Source organism: Podarcis melisellensis (genome assembly GCF_964234715.1).
Source record: "Podarcis melisellensis genome assembly, chromosome: 10".
NCBI classification, from domain to species: domain Eukaryota; kingdom Metazoa; phylum Chordata; class Lepidosauria; order Squamata; family Lacertidae; genus Podarcis; species Podarcis melisellensis.
Window position 1 is genome coordinate 10,728,301 of NC_138542.1, and position 21,336 is coordinate 10,749,636.

The following is a 21,336-nucleotide window of genomic DNA, read 5'->3' on the forward strand; positions in this document are numbered from 1 at the left end:
TAAGAATAGTTTCAGGTTAAGAACGGACCTCTGGAATGAATTAAGTACATAACCAGACATACCACTGTACTCTCATTTTGAATCAAGATAATCACCTTTTAAAAAAGCACTGTATGCATCCCTTGTGTTCCCCCATTATTGTACCCTCACTTTAATTCTGACAATTCCATTACCCTTTTCCCCACTATATCCAATTACCCCCCTCTCTTTTCTTTTTTTCCTGAGTGCAGTTTAGTTGCACTAGGATGCTTTGCCAGTATACAGTGGTACCTTGGGTTACAGACGCTTCAGGTTATAGACTCTTCAGGTTACAGACTCCACTAACCTAGAAATAGCACCTTAAGTTAAGAACTTTGCTTCAAGATGAGAACAGAAATTGCGTAGCAGCGGCGCGGCACAGTGGGAGGCCCCATTAGCTAAAGTGGTGCTTCAGGTTAAGAACAGTTTCAGGTTAAGAACGGACCTCCAGAACAAATTAAGTTTTTAACCCGAGGTACCACTGTACTTTCATTTTAAAACTTTCTACCTTTTTATCTTCCAGCTGTGCTTGCTGTGCTAAACCATTGCTTGTTTCTCCCAAAAGCAGAATGCTGGTGTCTGGCCTCCATAGGAAAGATATGGGAGTGGCTACATCACCGAGAAATTGATATATTTTGGCACATTTCCAAGGGACTTTTGTGCTCTAAAGCATTAGAAGCCGGAGAAAAGAACTGCTTATAGCATTGAAAGTGAACACGAATCCTTGCCTATCTCTGTACTCACACTTTTTTTTCAACTCATGGTAATAACTTTAAACTTTACAACCAAAATTATGATTAAGGCAAAATATTTACACAGTGACTCAAAACAGTAGTAAAAGTTTCTGTGACTAAGCAAGTTTGATTCAAAATTTTAGCTATTTGAATTTAGGAAGGAAGATGACTGTCTGGGATTTCACTTCCAGAATCTTGTGAGTCATCTGGCTGGAGCAAGAGTTGTTTTAAAATACAAGGGGGGGTTGTTTTTTTAAAAAATCGGCCTTGCACGTTGTTGTTGTTTTAAAAGAGGAGGAGTCAAGCTGAAAGAAAGAAGGAGGTGCTTGAACTCATCATATCACAGTATTTAAACTTAGTTTCTCAGAGTGGAACAGCAGTACAGGATTAATCAAAGGGTAGCTTATTTTAAAATACTGTAGTCATAATTTTAAAAACCAGAAAAGAAAAAAACTTTTTATAAAAGTAAAGATGCTATTAAAGTTGCAGATTTTTGCAATGTTTTGGGGAGCTTATGGCTATCAGCTCATTCCCAGGATTGAAGAGTGTGGACTGACATGTTCTCAGGTATGTTGCAGTTTCCTCTATATCTGTTGTCTCTGAATAAGTAAATTAAATGCTGATAACTGGAAGCACCTGATATACTCATGGAAAACTTCTTACATGTGCCAGTTTTCAGGTGGGGGCTGTGCATTTCAACAAAAAAAGAAATATATATTCCATTGAGCTTTCCCTAAAAATGTAAAATAAAAACATAGGGCAATAGCCAATGTTAATTATACTCTGAGTAGACCCATTTAAATTAATGGTCTGTTGTGGATATGAGCAGCATTCAGAGAGCACCCATACAGTGTTGCCAAAATTCATAGAAACATTTTTTGTGGCTGCGAAAGAAAAATATCTGTATTTTGAAGTTAGCAATGCTGAACTCTTTCTGGTTATGCTTGATACTAAACGCTTAGCAACCCAGGTTTTCAGGAACTGTTATTTCCAAATATTAAAAATATAAAAGAGGAAATGAGAGAGAAAAATCAGACAGATATAATTCAGTCCATATTAGGATAGTGTGCAGATCACTTTGATGCTGGTCATATTTGCTTATAAACTATGAACACTGATGAAATTAACAAAACATCCGTGCCTAAACTGAGCACAGAATTGTTTTATATCCTCACTGACTATCTGCTTTCATATAAAGAGCTCATTGATTTATATGATCACCAGGAGCAGGAAAATAAACTAATTTAGGTCAAAACTTTAAACTCATTCATTCCTGTGGGCTTGTGCACTTCTTAGGCTTGGGCTGTGTAGTGGATATAAATGAGATAAATAAACAGCACCACTACAACCATGTCATTTTCAGATTGAATGACTGCTTTAAGAATACTGACTTTTCAAGGTATCTCCACATGGGGGCAGTCCTGCAGATATGCTGAAGTGGAATACAATTCGAGTAGTGAAACAAGGTTGAGCGGTTTATGAAAGCAAAGTTTTCAGCTGAGAGCCACACGCCGTTAAGAAGTACAGTGAGTTTGCTAACAGCAGGTAGCTGCAACAAAATGTTGCCATGCATCCTTTCTCATAACAGGATAGGGTTTCTGCTAACCAGTCCTTCCAAGCGGGTTACAGTGGTACCTTGGGTTAAGAACTAATTCGTTCCGGAGGTCTGTTCTTAACCTGAAGCTGTTCTTAACCTGAAGCACCATTTTAGCTAATGGGGCCTCCCGCTGCCACCGGGCGATTTCTGTTCTCATCCTGAAGCAAAGTTCTTAACCCGAGGTACTATTTCTGGGTTAGCAGAGTCTGTAACCTGAAGCGTATGTAACTCGAGGTACCACTGTATGTGCACACCCGCTCCCCCTTTTAAATGATTGATCCTCAGCACTGCAAGGCTATTCAGCATGGACAAAGGACTGGAGTTCGGTAACAGATTTCCATGTCAAAGATGCCAAGTTCAATACCTGTCATTTTTAAGGTTGGGGGAGTCTGAAATCTTAAAGAGCTACTGCTAGTCCTTATAAGAAGTGCTCAGCTAGATGGTGGGATTTGTGCATGGGTAGGCAAACTAAAGGGACGCGGGTGGCACTGTGGGTTAAACCACAGAGCCTAGGGCTTGCCAATCAGAAGGTGGGCAGTTCAAATCCCCGCGAAGGGGTGAGCTCCCATTGCTTGGTCCCTGCTCCTGCCAACCTAGCACTTCGAAAGCATGTCAAAGTGCAAGTAGATAAATAGGTACCGCTCTGGTGGGAAGGTAAACGGCGTTTCCGTGAGCTGCTCTGGTTTGCCAGAAGTGGCTTAGTCATGCTGGCCACATGACCTGGAAGCTGTACGCCGGCTCCCTTGGCCAGTAAAGCGAGATGAGCGCCGCAACCCCAGAGTCGGCCACGACTGGACCTAATGGTCAGGGGTCCCTTTACCTTTACCTAGGCAAACTAAGGCCCAGGGGCCAAATCCTGCCCAATCACCTTCTAAATCTGGCCTGTGGACGGTCGAGGAATCGGCGTGTTTTTCCATGAGTACAATGTGTGCTTTTATTTAAAATGCATCTCTGGGTTATTTGTGGGGCATAGGAATTCGTTCATTCCCCCCTCCCCAAAATATAGTCTGGCCTCCTACAAGGTCTGAGGGACGGTGGACCGCTGCTGAAAACGTCTGCTGACCCCTGTGTGTTATCACATTTACAGAAAAAGGGCTAAACTCAGTGGGTAGTTTTAAAAGTTTGGAACAAGCTGGTTTTCTTCCGGAAAACTAACATGAATCAATTACGATTGCTCTTGTTGGATAACAGGAGTCACTTCTCGAAGGGCTGATTCATCCTTCATTTTGGGTGACTTGCTGCTTTTTGACTCCCTCCTGCTCAATGTGACTTGCTCTCATTGGAAGTTATTACGAGGTGATGACATCTGGCGATATGTCGAAATCTCATTGCTATTAATCTGTAACGGCTCCTTCACACATGCAATTCATCAGGCGATGCACACAGTTGTTAATTTCTTATACGATTCCCCCCCCCTTATTTTTAAAAAAACCAATGAAAAAATGAAATGAAACGTTTTCCAAAACTCAAACAGAGCACACTGAGTTCCTGCAAATACATCACGACGTAGTCAGATATTGTACAGTGGTACCTTGGGTTAAGTACTTACTTCGTTCCGGAGGTCCATTCTTAACCTGAAACTGCTCTTAACCTGAGATACCACTTTAGCTAATGGGGCCTCCTGCTGCTGCCGTGCCGCTGGAGCACGATTTCTGTTCTCATCCTGAAGCAAAGTTCTTAACCTGAAGCACTATTTCTGGGTTAGCGGAGTCTGTAACCTGAAGCGTATGTAACCTGAAGCGTATGTAACCTGAGGTACCACTGTATACCTAAAGAATGCAGTGCCTGTATTCACCCTCAAACATACCTTTCTTGAGCAACTTGTGTCACGTGTGAGTTTTGTTCATATGGGATAGAATATGGAAGAGAAATCAAAATGACATTGCTGCCCATGAAGGTTTTATATCTGTATTAAAAACAGAGGTAGCAAACATCAGGGCTTTTTTTAAGTTTGGGAGGGCAGTGGTATAGTGTGTCGGGGCAGAGGGGCAATGGCCCCGGGTGCAAAAAGGCACTCCCCACAACAGTCTCCTTCATGCGACTGAGTTCCTGCCGCCTTCTGGAGCCGAGGGGAGTGGGGAGGCAAGCCATACCTGCACTGGTCTTTTGGTGTTGGGGTAGTGCCTCCTCCTCCTTGTGGCTGGCGAGGCGACACCCCTGGGCTGGTCAAGCTGGGAGAGTTGCCAAGCCGTGTGGCCACCGCCATCAGCAGGGAGACACAGCACTTGCCCTGCCCTGGGCACCAGCAACCCCTGCTATGTCACTGGCAGGGAGCAGAAAGCAGCCCCGCTCCATCATAAGCAAGCAATTCCTTCAGGAAGTGTCTACTGATGAGAATGCCCTCGGATACATGTTTGAAATGCAGAACAAGTCCAAATTGACAGAGGAATATTGGGAGATAATCATCTTAGGGTGTTCATTTAAGCACCCAGCATTCCACTCATTAAATCAGTGGTGAAATTATACCCACTGCTATAATTTCAAATGTTTTAAAAATACATTAATAGAAGGGCTTTCCCCCCCAGTTGGAGCCATCTGGCACCTCTTTTCTTAGAAAAATAGCACTGGTTGAAAGTATGGTCCACTGATTTGGTTCTTCAGTTTCTGCAGAACAGCCATGAAATTCTGAAACTTTAAGGTGAATTGTTAAGTGAGAATTTTATGCGGACTGTGTTTTCATTTGGTTTGTTCTCTGTGCTCAGTCTGTATATGAATTATTGCAGGGCACCCCCATCCCACCCCCAAAAGGAAGACTGACCTTTTCCTGCTTTTACTTGTGTAGTTTTTCTGTTTCTAAAAGCAATACATGCGACGAAAAATGAAATAACTGCAAAAACTGGCGGTAAGCCTATTTTAAAGGTATTGTAGGTTATCTAACCAGGTCAGTTCTTTTGAACCCCCTGATAATTTGGCAGCAAATGACACACTTAGTAGTGAGTAACACCCCCCCCCCCCCAACACAATGGGACTTGCTTCTGAGTAAACATATAGAGTATTATCTAGCGGAGTATTACAGGGAAACCCCATGGTTTTAATTGTATCTTTATGTTGCTTACTCTTTTTCCACAAGAAGAAAAGTGCTAAAACGTGGAGCTCTCTTTCTCTCTGTCTCTGTCTCTCTCTCTGAAAGAATATGTAGAGGAGGAAATAATCAAGGTAAGCTGGGATTCCCCTGTCAGAGGAAAGTTTGTTTTAAAAAGCGGTCAATGAATCATGAGGGAGTTCTCTCCCTGTTATGGCTTTGGCCTCTTAACCTTTGTTATGGCTCACCTAAGTAGCCTGTAACCTGTGTGTGTTGAAACCTGCACACCATTAACACCTGGGGAAAACTGTGATCGCGATAATTTATGGGCAAATACTTCGCAGTGGTTCGGGCTTGTGGCTTACAGCTTTAGGATATTATTTATTTAGTTATTACATTTTCATACCGCCCTGGCTCCAAGGCGGTTCACAGCATAAAAATACAAAACGGAAAAAACACAAAACACATAATGAAACAAGAACAAGTGATAAACCCGCCCTCCCTGTAAAGCATTTAAAAGACCATAGGATGTTGATCAGCCAAAGGCCTGGTTTCAGAGAAACATATTCTCCCAGCTCCTCAAGATATGTAGTGAGGGTGCCAGGTGAGCTTATCCGGGGAGAGCATTCCACAGACAGGGAGCCACCACAAAAGGCCCGTTCTTATGTTGCCACCTTCCAGATCTTTCATGGAGGAGCCAAACAACGAAGAACCTCAGATGATGATTTCAGGGTCCGGGTCGCTTTATATGGGCAGAGATGGTCGTTGAGGTCTTGGGGAACTGAGCTTTATAGGTCAAAACCAGCACTTTGAACAGTGCTAGGAAGCTTAATGATTTCTCCAGCATCCTGCCTGAAAGCTTTCTTCTTTTTCTTTCCCTTTCCTGTGTTCTGTTGTTGTTGTTGTTGTTGTTTAGTCGTTTAGCCATGTCCGACTATTCGTGACCCCATGAACCAGAGCACGCCAGGCACTCCTGTCTTCCACTGCCTCCCGTAGTTTGGTCAAACTCATGCTGGTAGCTTCAAGTCAAGTCAACTACTTTATTACGGTCATAGACCAGCATAAACAAAACATATACATAAATAGCATAACAGTATGAATCCAGGCGAATAATTATTAAATAAATAGAAGCTAGAACCAAACGTAGATTTAAACATATACATAGAATACTTAATTAAGGATAGATAATGGTAGCTTCAAGAACACTATCCAACCATCTCGTCCTCTGTCGTCCTCTTCTCCTTGTGCCCTCCATCTTTCCCAACATCAGGGTCTTTTCCAGGGAGTCTTCTCTTCTCATGAGGTGGCCAAAGTATTGGAGCCTCAGCTTCAGGATCTGTCCTTCCAGTGACCACTCAGGGCTGATTTCATTCAAAATGGAGAGGTTTGTTCTTCTTGCAGTCCATGGGACTCTCAAGAGTCTCCCCCAGCACCATAATTCAAAAGCATCAATGTGTTCCTGTGTTCTAGAGGGCACCTAATCAGATCAAAGCTCTGCCTTGGTCACGCTTGACCTTTCAGACCAAGATGAGCAGGAGATGAGCGCAGGTTCCCATTGATCACTTGCGTTGGCAAAGATCCCTTGAGGCTCCTTACGCATCTTTAGTTCCAGCATTCTTTGCTGATGACCTACAAGTGTCTAACAAACATGTTTGCTTTGTTTGTTCTGTGCTCTATTAAAAGTCACAACTAGTCCCGAGAAAGAAAAGAGGACTACTTGGAGTTGCCCTTACTTGCCCGCATATTTCCATGCTATTTGAATCAGCAGTGGAATTTTTAAGAGCGCAGGATTTTGTAGGTTAAGTCACATCAACACCATTCCTTTAAAGCACTCATACCGTTTTGAGGCTGAATAATAATAATAATAATAATAATAATAAATTTTATTTGCTGCCCATCTGACTGATCTACCCCAGCCACTCTGGGAGGCTCCCAACAAATTAAAACACAACAAGACATCAGACACGAAGAGTCGGACACAGCTAAACAACAACAACAACAACAACAATTTATTACTTATACTCCACCCATCTGGCTGGGTCTCCCCAGCCACTCTCCACGGCTCTTAACAGAATATTTAAAACATGATAAAAAATCAAACATTAGAAACATCTCTAAACAGGGCTGCCTTCAGGTGTCTTCTAAAAGTCAGATAGTTGTTTCTATCCTTGAAATCTGATGGGAGAGCATCCCACAAGGCGGGCGCCACTACCGAGAAGGCCCTCTGCTTGGATGCACACCATACATTTAAAAGCTCTGTGCTGTAATCCTGGAAACTAGTGTACAGAGCTCCAATTCCCAGCACGCTTAACAAACTACAGTTCCTAGGGAACCTTGATGAGGTTGTAAGGAACCGTAACTCTGTGAATGGGATTCTGACAATTCTCAGCACTGTCAACACAGTAGTTTCTCTGGTGCAAGCCAAATGTTATAAGAGTTCTTTCAATGCATGATGTGGGTGACAATAGTGAGAGGCTATAGCACAGTGGTTAGAGCAATCGGTTTACATGCAGAAGTTATTGGGTTCAATCCCCCACATCTCCACAGAGATTCCCTGCCTGAAATCTGGGGCAGCCACTGCGAGTTAGTGCAGGCAATATAAGCTAGATGAGCCAACAGTCTGACTCAGTCGAAAGCACCTTCCTATAACATTCCTATGATTTCTTTTTCTCTGAACTGTGTCAAGGGACTGTGCTTGACATCCACTCAGGGCTTGAATTTCATCCCTGCTTTTGGACTTATCATCAAAGGTTCACCCGACCCCAGGCTTCCTCCTCATTCTGGAATGTGCCTTCCCCATGCCAAACTATTTATAGACCAGAAAAGAGAGATTTTCTTCCCCCTGTGATTAAGTTAACTGCCTCAAATGGTTTGCAGGAGAAATGACATTGTTCTGCCACAGTTGCTGAAACAGAAATCTGTATCCTCTTTCTTGCAAATAGAATTCACCGGTCTGCCCAGTTAGCTACACAAGTGGCCAAAATTGTGGAAACCTTTTTGGGGAAAGTGTATTTCCGAGGTTTGATGGCTCATAACACCTGATTGGCTCTCTAAACACTCGTGCTCATTGGCTACATTCATTTTTTAAAAAATTTAAAATTTAAATTTTATTAACATATAAAACACATACATACACATTCACACAATACACATACACAACACAACACACTACAGTGGTACCTCAAGTTACATACGCTTCCGGTTACATACGCTTCAGGTTACAGACTCCGTTAACCCAGAAATAGTGCTTCAGGTTAAGAACTTTGCTTCAGGATGAGAACAGAAATTGCGGCACGGCGGCAGCAGGAGGCCCCATTAGCTAAAGTGGTGCTTCAGGTTAAGAACAGTTTCAGGTTAAGAACGGACCTCTGGAACGAATTAAGTACTTAACCCGAGGTACCACTGTACCTGATTTTCATAACATAAATCATACCTACATTACTCTATATAATACCTATCTATACTGTACATATCAACATACCTACACACCTGCCCCACACGGACACCCACCAAGTGACTTGACTTCCAGCTGTTCTTGTTACATTACTTTATTTTTCCAACTAGCTTAAACACATTTCATTATTTCTTTAATCTCTTCTTCTATCTTGACTTTACTCTCCTTTCACTCTAATCATTTTCTGGATTCACTCAATATCTGTCAGAAATTCTACTTTTTCCACATAAATTTTGATGTATTCCTTAAAGATAGCCCACTCCTTATTCACTTTTTGTACCATATCTCCTCTTATCCTCCCTGTTAGTTCGGCAATATGGAAGTATTCCATCATTTTAGATAACCAGTCTGTTTTAGTTGTGACGCTGCTACTTTTCCAATTTTTGGCCATCAATAACCTTGCCACCATAGTTGCGTACATAAATATTGGTCTGAACGTTCTTTTTATTTCCTCTGACATGATTCCTAGGAGAAAGGATTCTGTTTTTCCCCCCAAATGAAAATCTAAAAATCTTTTTCAGTTCGTTATAGATATTTTCCCAGAATCCCACTATCTCTTTGCACTCCCACCACATATGTAGGAAGATTCCTGCCCCATTCCTCGGCTACATTCAAATGAAGGCAAGCTACGGCATATCGACCTGAGCAAGTTGTGCTTTTTTTCTGGTTATTTGGCTATAACTTTGGATAGAATACAGATAATTGAACAAACCTTGTTGCATTGCATTCTTCATTAAATCATCTTTCCACTTATTTATAATTTTATGGTATAGTTCCCCCCCAAAAAAGTGGTGTTATGCTCCACCAAACATCAGAAATACCCCTTTTCCAAAAGGTTTCCACAATTTTGGCCACTAGTGTAAAGCTCTTGTTTGATGACAGCAAGAGGATGATATTTGATTTTTGCTGTAGCGAGTCTGCTTTTCCTATAGAAACCCATGAGGAGTGTCTATGATTTGGCTGTATATGTTTTGATGGTTATTACCATATTTTTCGCCCTATAGGACGCACCGTCCCATAAGGCGCACCTAGTTTTTTGGGGGGGAAATAAAGGAAAAAAAGATTATTTTCCCCCCGGCGCAGGGCTGGGGCGGAGGAGGCCAGCCCGAGCTTCCCCCGACCCCAGCCCCCAAACAGGCAGCTCTCTGCAAGCCGTGGGAGCCCAGCGCTGGCTCCCGCTGCTTCCTGAGAGGTCCGCGAAGCCTGGACGTGCTGAGCTCAGCGAGGGCAGGCTTCAGCATGCAGGCAACTCCTTCGCGGAGAGGTCCGCGAAGCCTGGACACGCTGATCTCAGCGTGCGCAGGCTTCAGCATGCAGGCAACTCTCCGCAAGCAGCAGGAGTGCTCCCGCTGCTTGCGGAGAGGTCCACGAAACCTGCATTCGCCCCATAGGATGCACACACATTTCCCCTTCATTTTTGGAGGGGGAAAAGTGCGTCCTATGGGGCGAAAAATACGGTATCTTCTGTTGATGTTGACGGGGCAGATTGTTTATGACTTCTGGTCAAGACATTGAATTCTGGAAGTCCGTTCTTAAACCAAAACATTCTTACACCAAGGCGTGCAGCGGGGGACTCAATTTTACAAATGCAACACACTCGACAGGAAGCAAAACAGGTTCTTATCGCACGGCAAAGTTCACAAACCAAAACACCTACTTCCAGGATTGCAGCGTTCTTAATCCAAGTTGTTCATAATCTAAATTGTTCTTAAAGCACGCTATCACTATACTTACTAACCCCCCTTGTGCTGGGCTGGGGGGGTGGGGGGGAGTTAAACTGAGTGGAGATGCTCCCCATCTTGGTTCTCTCAGCTGAGCTGGGGCCTCACCCTTCATTGGCACCCGTGGTGCACATATACCAGGCAGGACCCGTGGCAGGGCATCAAGCATAGCCAGGGCCTTTTCAACACTGGCTCCAGCCTGGTGGAACGCTCTGTCTCATTAGACCAGGGTCCTGCAGGATCTGATTTCTTTCCGCAGGGCCTGTAAGACAGAGTTGTTCCGCCTAGCCTTTGGCTTGGAATCAACTCGATCCCCTTCCCCTCTTACCTTTCTCCTTCTGTGATGGAACTCCTATTTGGGGACTTCCTTCGCTTTTTTTCTGGCCCATGCATCACCAGTGTAGATAGTTGGCCTTGGTGAAGATTTGATGTTTTCATCCCCAAAAAGTTTTTGATTTGAGTTTCTGCTGAAATGAGGCTGCATTTTAATGTTTTTAAGTTATATTTTAATCAATGGTTTTATACCTGGTGTTAGCTGCCCTGTGCCTGGTCCTGGCTGGGGAGGGCTCTGGTTGAGGCTAATCTAACTTCCTTAGGGCCCGGGACCTCTAGGGTTTTGCTATTTATGGACCTTAAGGTCCTCCGTGGGGCATACCAGGAGAGGCAGTCCTGTAGGTATAAGGGTCCTAGGCCGTGAAGGGCTTTAAAGGTCAAAACCAGCACCTTAAATCTGTCCCTGTACTCCACTGGGGACCAGTGCAGCTGGAAAAGCACTGGGTGAATATGCTCCCATGGCAGAGACCCCATGAGGAGCCTCGCTGGTTTGTCCTTGCAGGACTCCATACCTGGCTCCAGGGCAGGGCTACATATGACATCAAACGCTGCGCAGTCATGCTCTTAAGACAGTTTGTGTACCCTTTCAGGGAAGCCAAAATCAGCATGTTTGTTTGAGATCATTTAAGGCAACATTCCCTTTCCCTCAGAATGCTTTCACAGGTCTTTTTTTTTATTATAATTACTGTCAGCATTTTATTCATTACTTCCTTGTATAATTCCAGTACGGGCAATAAAGAACGCTTGTCTTTTATTTTGTTTCCCTTTTAAACTTCTTCCTGGTTTGTGGATTGCTGTTCGCACTAAGCTTCTTCAGTATGGCTTCATCTTAGCTATATATATCTTGGCTAGTAGGCTGAGCTAAGGGACAGTCCCTGGTAAAGGCAAAATCAAATCTTTCCCATGACGTTGAAAAGGCTACAGTTCCTAAGTGTATTTCCTTGAAAAGGTTGTCTCAGTGGCATCAGGATGTGTGTGTGTGTGTGTGTGTGTGTGTGTGTGTGTGTGCACATTCTGGTGGTGGGCAGAGCAGAAAACGCTAATTTTATTTTTGTACAGGGGGCAAGTCTCTAAGCACATGTCCCTCTCTGCCTCTACCCAGGTGAGCAGGAAGCATTTTCAGAGATCAAGGGCACCTGCTAGCCAGGTAAAAATATCCAGTGAGGGTGAAAACAAGGCTGGTGAATCAGTGGTGTAGCATGCGAAGGATGGGGGGAGACAAGGGCAGTTGCCCCAGATGCAAAAAGTGTTAGGGGGTGCAACATTTCAATACCTGGTGCAGCTGTGCACTTCCACAAGTAGGCTCTGTTGAAAACAGCTTCTCCATTCAAACCAGGAAATGACCTCTCCAGACAAAGGGACGACTCTTCTTATCTCTGCAGCTGCGACCCCCTGGGTGATACAGATGCTGTTAAGCAGTTGAATGTGCAAGTGTACTCCATCAGTTTCTCTCCTTCCCATATCCTCTGCGTTGCCACGGGCACTAGCAACCCACACTACACCACTGCGGTGAATAGTCTGGTCCGGGGAGATGTGGCCTAGGAGGGTGTGCAGCCTGGTTTTAACCAATAGGAGGGACTGTTTCATAACTCAACCTATAACTTCCATTTTGACCTACGATAATACAATCCACCAGCCAGGAAGAAGCTTAAAACAAAACAAAGAACTTTATTGCTGATAACTGACAGAAAACAAAACAAAGAACTTTATTGCTGATAACTGACTGAAAACAGTAAAGAAAAACGAGAACAGCAAGACAAGTCCCATACTCATTGCATTATAACGTTATGAGTTTGTGGGTGCCTTGGCCTGCCTTCTAATTCCTGGACCACACTTTTAATTCCTGGGTGCTGGACACTGGATTTAGCATGTTAAAATCAAACCAGGCATGTTCAGGAGATCACCTAGGATGGGCCATTAAGGAAGACAAAAGAAGATTTGATATCCCGCCTTTCACTCCCTTTAAGGAGTCTCAAAGTGGCTAACATTCTCATTTCCCTTCCTCCCCCACAACAAACACTCTGTGAGGGGAGTGGGGCTGGGAGACTTCAAAGAAGCGTGACTGGCCCAAGGTCACCCAGCAGCTGCATGTGGAAGAGCGGAGATGCGAACCTGGTTCCCCAGATTACGAGACTACCGCTCTTAACCACTACACCACACTGAAAGTGATAAGCCATTAGGGATTTTGCGAGAGAGAGGGGTCTTACCTTGAGTTGGGTAGAAGAACAAAGACCCGTAGTAGAGTTTCAGGTTTGCAATTTGCCCTGGTGTGTTCTAAAGGAAAAGTCGGAAAGCTGTGAGGCAATGGAAAAGCCATCTAGGCAGCTGCCTAGTGCAAAATTAGGAGTTATGGAAGGGGGAGGGGAGCAAGGCAAGCTGCAGAGTGACAGGAAGGTAGGTTAATGGCTGCTTGAACCCAGGACTGTGCCTATGAGACCCTCTTGAATGCAATGCTGTACACCCCTCTATCTGAGATTCAGGTTGTATATATGTGTAAATAAACCATATATGATAAAGACACTACAGTCTTTGCTGTGCCTCTTTTCCGAAGGAAACACAAACCCCAAGCAAGCGTCTAGAATCCCTGGAATCTCGCACAGCTGTGGCGATTGGTTTGGTGTGTAACAATAGCAATTTATCTTTGTACATTTATTTGCCTTGCCTTCCTCAAGATCCTGATGCCATTAACCAAACAGCAAAAAAATTCTCAAGCAAATCCACATCCGAGAAGTGAGAGTTTGAGACTTCTGCTCCCGGCTAGTTTTATGTGTGATGAGGAACACACTTTTAATATGCATGCAAATTATATTGTGCCCAGCTTTACTGATAAGCAGAGATATCAGGTCCCTCTTTATTGTGTAGAGAAGAATGACTCAGCAGTCTTCTTTCCCTTGTACCAGGAAACGGAATCTGACTTTGGAAATCAGGCAGTAAATCTGACAGAGATCCATTTCTTATCTCTTTGGCACTGCTAGCAATCATGACCATTTTCATGTGTGTGCGTGCATGGTTATAACCCCCCACATCAGATTCCATATTCCCCCCCCCCACATCAGATTCCATTGATGCAAATAGACAAAGAGCAAGAGAAATAAAAAATGGTGTTTGTTTTGTGTAAATCCTGTTTCTCAAGCCCAAAAGATCTCCCCCAGAGTGACTTGTAAGAAAATTAAACACAGCGAAAGCATTTAAAAAGAGAGTCGCACAACAGTGACATAAACCATTAGACCTGCAGTAAATATAATTGTATTAAAAATAAATAAATCGGAAAAATAAATGGCCTAAAGGATCAACAAATCAAAAAGGTGTTTCAATTGGCACAGTGCCATGGAATGCCATGGACAAAAAAGACATAATTCTCACTGCCAAGTAAGCCTCCTTGGAGAAGACATTCTCAAGCCAAGGGGCTGCATGGAAAAAGCCCCTTTGCAAGTTGCCTCACCTCTGAAGGCAGGTAGGCTTGAAGATAAGGATGCTCTGAATACTCTGGCAGGGTCTTGTGGAAGAATGTGGAATCCTGGAGCTAAAAGGTAAAGGTTAAGGTACCCCTGGCCATTAGGTCCAGTTGTGGACGACTCTGGGGTTGCGCGCTCATCTTGCTCTATAGGCTGAGGGAGCTGGCGTTTATCCGCAGAAAGCTTCCGGGTCATGTGGCCAGCATGACTAAGCTGCTTCTGGCAAAACCAGAGCAGCGCACAGAAACACCGTTTACCTTCCCGTCGGAGCAGTACCTATTTATCTACTTGCGCTTTGACATGCTTTTGAACTGCTAGGTTGGCAGGAGCTGGGATCAAGCAGTGGGAGCTCACCCTGTCATGGGGATTCGAACCGCTGACCTTCCAGTTGGCAAGCCCTAGGCTCTGTGGTTTAGACCACAGTGCCACCCGTGTCCTTGACAAAGTAATAATCATAAATAAATAAGAATAATAATGCGCACCCCACCCCTGAGACCATTCCATTGTAACTATCTAACTTCCCAAAATTTCAACACCTCTCGCGATGGTCTAAGCGGCTTAGTCATGCTGGCCACATGACCCGGAAGCTGTCTGCGGACAAATGCCGGCTCCCTCGGCCTATAGAGCGAGATGAGCGCACAACCCCAGAGTCGTCCACGACTGGACCTAATGGTCCGGGGTACCTTTACCTATTACTTTGTCAAAATAAAAGTAAAAATACTTTTTAAAAATAATAATAAAAAAGAGTGCTCCCGCCACATTCCCAAAGCCCACCCAGCTTTGGGAAGAGGCAGCACAGCTCCAGCATCCTGTGAGACATCCGGTACTTCTTTTCCAAAGCTCCGGAAGCTTCTACCTGGCTTCGAGAGGGAGGCGCAATGCTCACATGCACAATGTCAGGACATCGCCCCCCATCCTCTCAAGCTGCTGCCTCCAGCCCTAACTGTTCCCCTATGAAAAAAAATATCACTGCACTCTACTGATGCTCACCCCTGGTGGCCTGTTTGAACAGTGCCCCCCCTTTCTTCTTTTCCACGACACCCTTAATTATTACAGCATGTGTGTACACAGTGCGACAGAGCAAATTATACAGATGGGGGAAAAGTACTTCTTGGGTAATTTATGAGTCATGTTTTGCCTAATTCTTCTGCTGAATGTAGGTTAGCGTGTCACCGCAAAGAATTCTCAGAAATGAATTTCCCCAAATATCCAGAGTTCTTAAAAAACACAAGCCAACCCAAACAAAAGCAGTCAGCCACACCATCCTTGCCCTGCTTTGGTCTGGAACAGTTTCACTGCTTGTACAGCTGTCGTTGTTTTGCTTGCTTTTATAACTGGATAGTGTAATGTTGTAAACTGACCTCGGTTGAAGGGCACGTAGGAAATCTTAAAAATAAATGCATCCTTTAATACTAACAGAAAATATATACATATACAAACACATATACACACAGAAACACACAGAAACACACACACACACACAGTGCTTTTTCTGGGCGGATGCAGGGGTACATATATTATCCCTAAACATTTTGTAAATCTAAGTTTGGCCTCATCGAGGGGCAGTATTTCAACATGAGTAGGAAAATGAGAGTACCCCTAAACATTTTATTTTAATAGAAAAAAGCACTGTGTTTATATATATATATATGTGTGTGTGTGTGTGAGAGAGACAGAGAGAGAGAGAGAGAAATGGTATTCTACCAGGGAGTTTCGGAATTTTCAGTCTGCCTATGTTTTTGCATAATTGAATGCAAGTTTGTGTAAAATTTTATTTATGCTAACTGATGTTAGCCTTGACACAGATCTGTTTCCCCCTTTGCTTGCCAAGCTTTTGCTCTGTGATGGTTGGATGCATAGATGCAAATAAACACATCTGAATCTTATGGAGGAACTGAGGCAGGGCCTATCATTTGGCCAATTAAGCCTCAGGCAGCTGGGTTTTTTGGGTTGTTGTTTTTTTTTACAGTGGGGGGTGTCATGAAAGGGCATCAAACAGTCATGATCAGAAAAAGTACGGACTGTTCACTGTCCACCTCTCTCAAGAGAAAGGCTGTGCTTTTATTCCCATGAAGCCTAGGAGCTTTAAGCAGGTTTGCAGCCAAAAATCTTGATCTTCTGAGAGATGGCAAGATCGTGGATTGCCCAAGGAACAGATCAGATCAAAGGAACTACTCTAGTTGTTCCCTCCGGATCAAATAACAATTTTAGATATTTGACTTGCAAGGCTGTATTATTCAGGGGACCCAAAGAGACCAGGCCACTGCCACCCCGAGTCTGTGCCCTTAGGCATTAAGAACTTTGACAGGTGGGCAGGGCAATGCAGCTGTCAATCATCTGATGTCATAAGGACAGAAAAGGTTCTGGACCAACATTTTCTCCCCACCATCTTTAACCCAACGAAACCAGTAGTTTTCTGGACATCTAACTATATTTTGAATCCTGGCTACAGGTTGTTTTGGTCCATAAAGGGGTGGGGAAAGTGTGGTTCTCTAATGTTTACTGGACTCCTCACCTCCATCTTCCCTGACCCACAGATATGCCGACAGAGGCTGATGGAAACTGGAATAACAACATTTGGAGGGTCACAGGTTTCCCAAGTCTTTCCCAGAAGAACAAATAATTCTACTTTCATTTTAAAGGATTGGACTTTCAGAGTGCCCTTCTCTGCCACTGATAATGTCTGAACATATGCTTGTCATTCTCATACATAATAACTTTGTAAGAAGAGTGCTTTTTATTCCTTAGACACACAGTTTAAACTAACGGCTTTCCCCCGCATTTTTCCTCCTTCAGGGATTTCTTTGCAGAACACAAGCTTCTAGTAAGTATAACCTTTTCATTGTTCTAGAAATTAAAGTATTCAAATACCTAAGTGGACTTCAAAGCTACTTCAGAGCTTGCTCCTTGAAATTGCCTGCTCAGCTATAGACATCACCAGTGATTCTCAATGGCTGTACAGTTGTACCTTGGGTTAAGAACTTAATTCGTTCTGGAGGTCCGTTCTAACCTGAAACTGTTCTTAACCTGAGGTACCACTTTAGCTAATGGGGCCTCCTGCTGCTGCACCGCCGCCACACAATTTCTGTTCTCATCCTGAAGCAAAGTTCTTAACCTGAGGTACTATTTCTGGGTTAGCGGAGTCTGTAACCTGAAGCGTATTTACCCTGAAGCATATGTAAACCAAGGTACCACTGTATTAGGAAAATTGCATTTCACAGATGTACTTGTTAGGCAAAACATGCATATTGGGAGAAATTCTCACCGCAAACACTGACAAGTTTTCATGAGGACTTTTAAAAATAAAAACGGTGAACTGATCTGGAAATGTGGAGAACTGAATTGAAGATTAGAAAAAAAATATCTCAGAACTTGGGAGACACTGAGATTGACAGATTTGTCTACTCCTAGTATAAAGGACCTGAGGTACTATTTCTGGGCTAGCAGAGTCTGTGACCTGAAGTGTCTGTAACCTGAATCGTCTGTAACCCAAGGTACCACTGTATATGACAACACATGAAAGACTTGAATAGCAGCCTTACATCTAATATAAAAATGGGGCCTGGTTTTTATACAGAGACACTATTAAGGAAAGGAACACCTCCATGTGGAAACTAAGGCTTCTGCATAAGATCTCTTAGTTCAGCTGTTAGTGACCGGTGGTGCTGTGGGTTAAACCACAGAGCTTAGGACTTGCCAATCAGAAGGTTGGTGGTTCAAATCCCGTGATGGGGTGAGCCAGAAGTGGCTTAGTCATGCTGGCCACATGACCCGGAAGCTGCATGCCAGCTTCCTCGGCCAGTAAAGCGAGATGAGCGCCGCAACCCCAGACTCGGCCATGACTGGACCTAATGGTCAGGGGTCCCTTTACCTTTACCTTTACATAGAAATTATTATTCCATCACCACTGAATACTTTCCTAATGCCTAACGTCAGCAGCTTTCAAACTTTCTACCTTCATGGGCTGCTATCCACTTCTGCATCCCCCCCCCCCCCCGTCTATCCCAGGGATCATAGAATCATAGAAGTGTAGAGCTGGAAAGGACGACAGGGGTCACCCAGTCCAATTCCATGCAATGCAGGAATCTTTTGCCCATTGTGGGACTCAAACCCATTACCTTGAAATTAAGAGGGATGTATGGACCAGCCTATTTCCAGTCTATGCCCTTTTCACAAGTGCTGAATCACAGGGCCAGTCAAGTCCCAGTTTTGTGTGTGCAAATAAAACAAACACGCAAAATTTGCATGTAAACTGTATGCACTTTGTACATACGGCAAACACATTCTTCCTCTAAAATGCACATTTCTGTTTGTTTTTCAATACCTCTCCCAGTAAAATATGCATATTTTTGGGGGGGGACTGCAAAATGTGGAGAAGTGTGTACTCTGATGGATAGCTGTGTTCTGATTTCCATACATAAATCAGAAACCAGCAAATTATATCTGTTTGATTTAAAATGCTCACCAAATGGTTTTATCTCCCACCCTTAGCCTATATCACAGAATCCTCTGTGTCACAGAGGACTCTTGGAAGAGGCGTATGTTCTAGGAAACCCACTCAATTCATACAGAGAGTTGGTTAGACATGTTGGGTCTAATAATCTCAGGAATCGTATTACGCACTCTGGAACATACCCAACCCTTCTGTGCCACTGAGCTTGTTGTATTATTTATTTCATTTAGGAATCGCTTCCCCTAAACAACTTGAAGTGATTAAACCATAAAAACATCAACAATAAGAACATCTCTAAAACAATTTCAAGTCCATACAGATACAGATCAAGCCAGAATATCAGGGACAGACTTGTGCTTGTTCATCTCTCAAGAAAGTTGTGATAGGCAAACTGCCTTTGGGAGAAAGATCTCAGTCATTGCTGATCTTCCTTCTGAAGAAGGAATGATAAGCTTCCATACATCCTCAGGATTCCCCAGAACATGCTTATATGAAAATTCCCATAATAACCTTGGGAAAGCCCTAAGCATGACACCTTGTGGCATTCCTCCACAGTGAGTAGCACGCATTTGTAAGAATATCCACATCCATAGTTCTTGTATTGATCTCATAAAGGTGATGATTGTATTCTGACTTACTTGTTGCTTAGTACAAAAAGTCTCCAAGCAACTTCTGAGAAGGTTAAAAGTCCAAAGATGCCCCAAACCTAATAATAACCTACCAATTAACCCATCAGAAGAAACGCCAGCACCAGAAACATTTAATCCAATAGCCCCTCCATCAGAGTCGTGTGAAATAAGATCAGTAGATGAGAAATTTTTGTGTCCGTGATAACCAAAAATATTCAGACCAAATGGTTTGGAAGATTATGGTGCCCTCTTGTGTAAATCTGCCATTTAGCCACAGCTTTGCAGGAGTCCTTCCACTTTGGAATTCGAATCCTCAATCCAATTCCCCAGAAATATCTAATGGGCTTGACAGTGGAAGAAGAAAACCCCAACATCACTAAGTGTGCTATTAATTTAGTCCCCCCCGCCCAAGATAAGAGCAGCTCTAGTCCTGTGGCGAACGGCAAGGAAACTTTGGTTTGTCTGATATTGGATTTCAATTCCTATCATCCCTGAACCTTGGCCAACTCTACTGATGGGAGTTGTAGTTCATCAGACATCTGGCTTCACCACTCTAGGCCCAGTGGAGCCAGTTCTGATCTTATGCAGCAGAAAGGGCAAATATTGAGTTTTTGTCTGCAGAAGAAACCATGAACATCCCTATTCTCTTGAATGCTTCCTAAATGCTTTGCAACCCAACTTGGCTATTGCACTTGCTTTTAAAAACTCTCTCTTTTATTGGTCTTCATGTAAATACAAGAACAAGATATAGCTTCTGTAACTAGTCCAGTGGTACATTTGTATAAAGTTTCATATGCAGTACACAGTACACAAGGAATATGTTTATTTATGCATTATCAATTCCATACTCTCCAACGGTTCCACGGTGAAAATAGGGACGTCCCATCCCATAAGGATAATTTTACTATTTATACCCTACACATCTTACCGGGTTGCCCCAGCCACTCTGGGCAGCTTCCAACATATATAAAAACATAATAAAACATTAAGTATCCTCTCCACAAAGTTTCTTATGTTGAAGGTGGAATAAAAGTATCTTCTGCCACATTTATAAAGGAAAAGAATGGAAGCCAAGTCTCGTCAAAAGTGTCCATCTTGGAAGTGCCTTTAATTACCCTTCTGTGGTGAGGAAGGCATTCCCATAGAGCCACATTCCAAATATTATTTACCCTGATTTCAATGGGGATTTCTTTAGGTTGTTTCCAGTATCGGTCTATTGTTAATCAGGCTGCTGATAATTTGAGCCTGTCTCTACAGCCTTTCGAGAATACGGAAGAAATTGTAGTGTTTATTTTGGCTAGACATGATGGAGTCCAGGGGCAGAGAATAAGCACTCACCCTTTACATTGTGGGTGCCCTTTGAGGGATCACATGCGGTGCTACAGTTCCCAGGGAGCTTAATGGCAAACAGGGGCTGGCCTGCCTCTCATTGTTATTATTTGGAGGTTCACACCCAGCCTCAGTAATCAAGTTTCTTGCTGGGAAGTGGGGCCAGTCCCATTTATAAATAGGGGGTGGAGCCGACAATAGCCAGGCAGTTGGCTCTGGAGAGTCACCCACCCTCCCCTCCCTTAGTTTAATGTTATTTGCAGGTTAACTTTTTATTCCTGTTTAGCGGGCACTGCTGCGGTCTTTGACTGCTTGCTGTTGAAGGACTGGGAAGAAATTTTCCTGCGTTGGCAGGTTTTGTCTTCTCAGTAGCAATTTGCCACAACTTTGGCGGTTATGGCCTTGGGTGGAATCCTTTTCTTCCCTATAATAGGGGGGGGGGCTGAAGTGGTGACTCACCCCCCTGTGACAGTGATTCCTGGGTCCCCCTTTAAAGGGGTTAATGTTGGGATTTCAAGCCCTTCTCATGATAAGCTGGCAGCAGTCCAGGCACCTGGCTTGATTCCCTTTTGACCTCCCTGGCTGCATTCC

General features: G+C 43.6%; 1 protein-coding gene across 2 annotated transcripts in view; it reads left to right on the forward strand.

Moving 5' to 3' along the window:
- The first annotated feature begins 1,077 nt into the window (after positions 1–1,077).
- Positions 1,078–21,336, forward strand: part of IL17REL (interleukin 17 receptor E like) — a 48,987-nt gene continuing 28,728 nt past the window's right edge. Inside the window, exons 1-2 of one of the 2 annotated variants that reach the window (XM_081929082.1) lie at positions 1,083–1,319; positions 17,131–17,158. In XM_081929082.1, the coding sequence (XP_081785208.1) occupies positions 1,224–1,319; positions 17,131–17,158 (124 nt within the window). In that variant the 5' untranslated portion in view covers positions 1,083–1,223. Of the gene's footprint in view, positions 1,348–17,130; positions 17,159–21,336 lie in introns of both variants that reach the window. The other variant, XM_081929083.1, reaches the window with a different exon arrangement.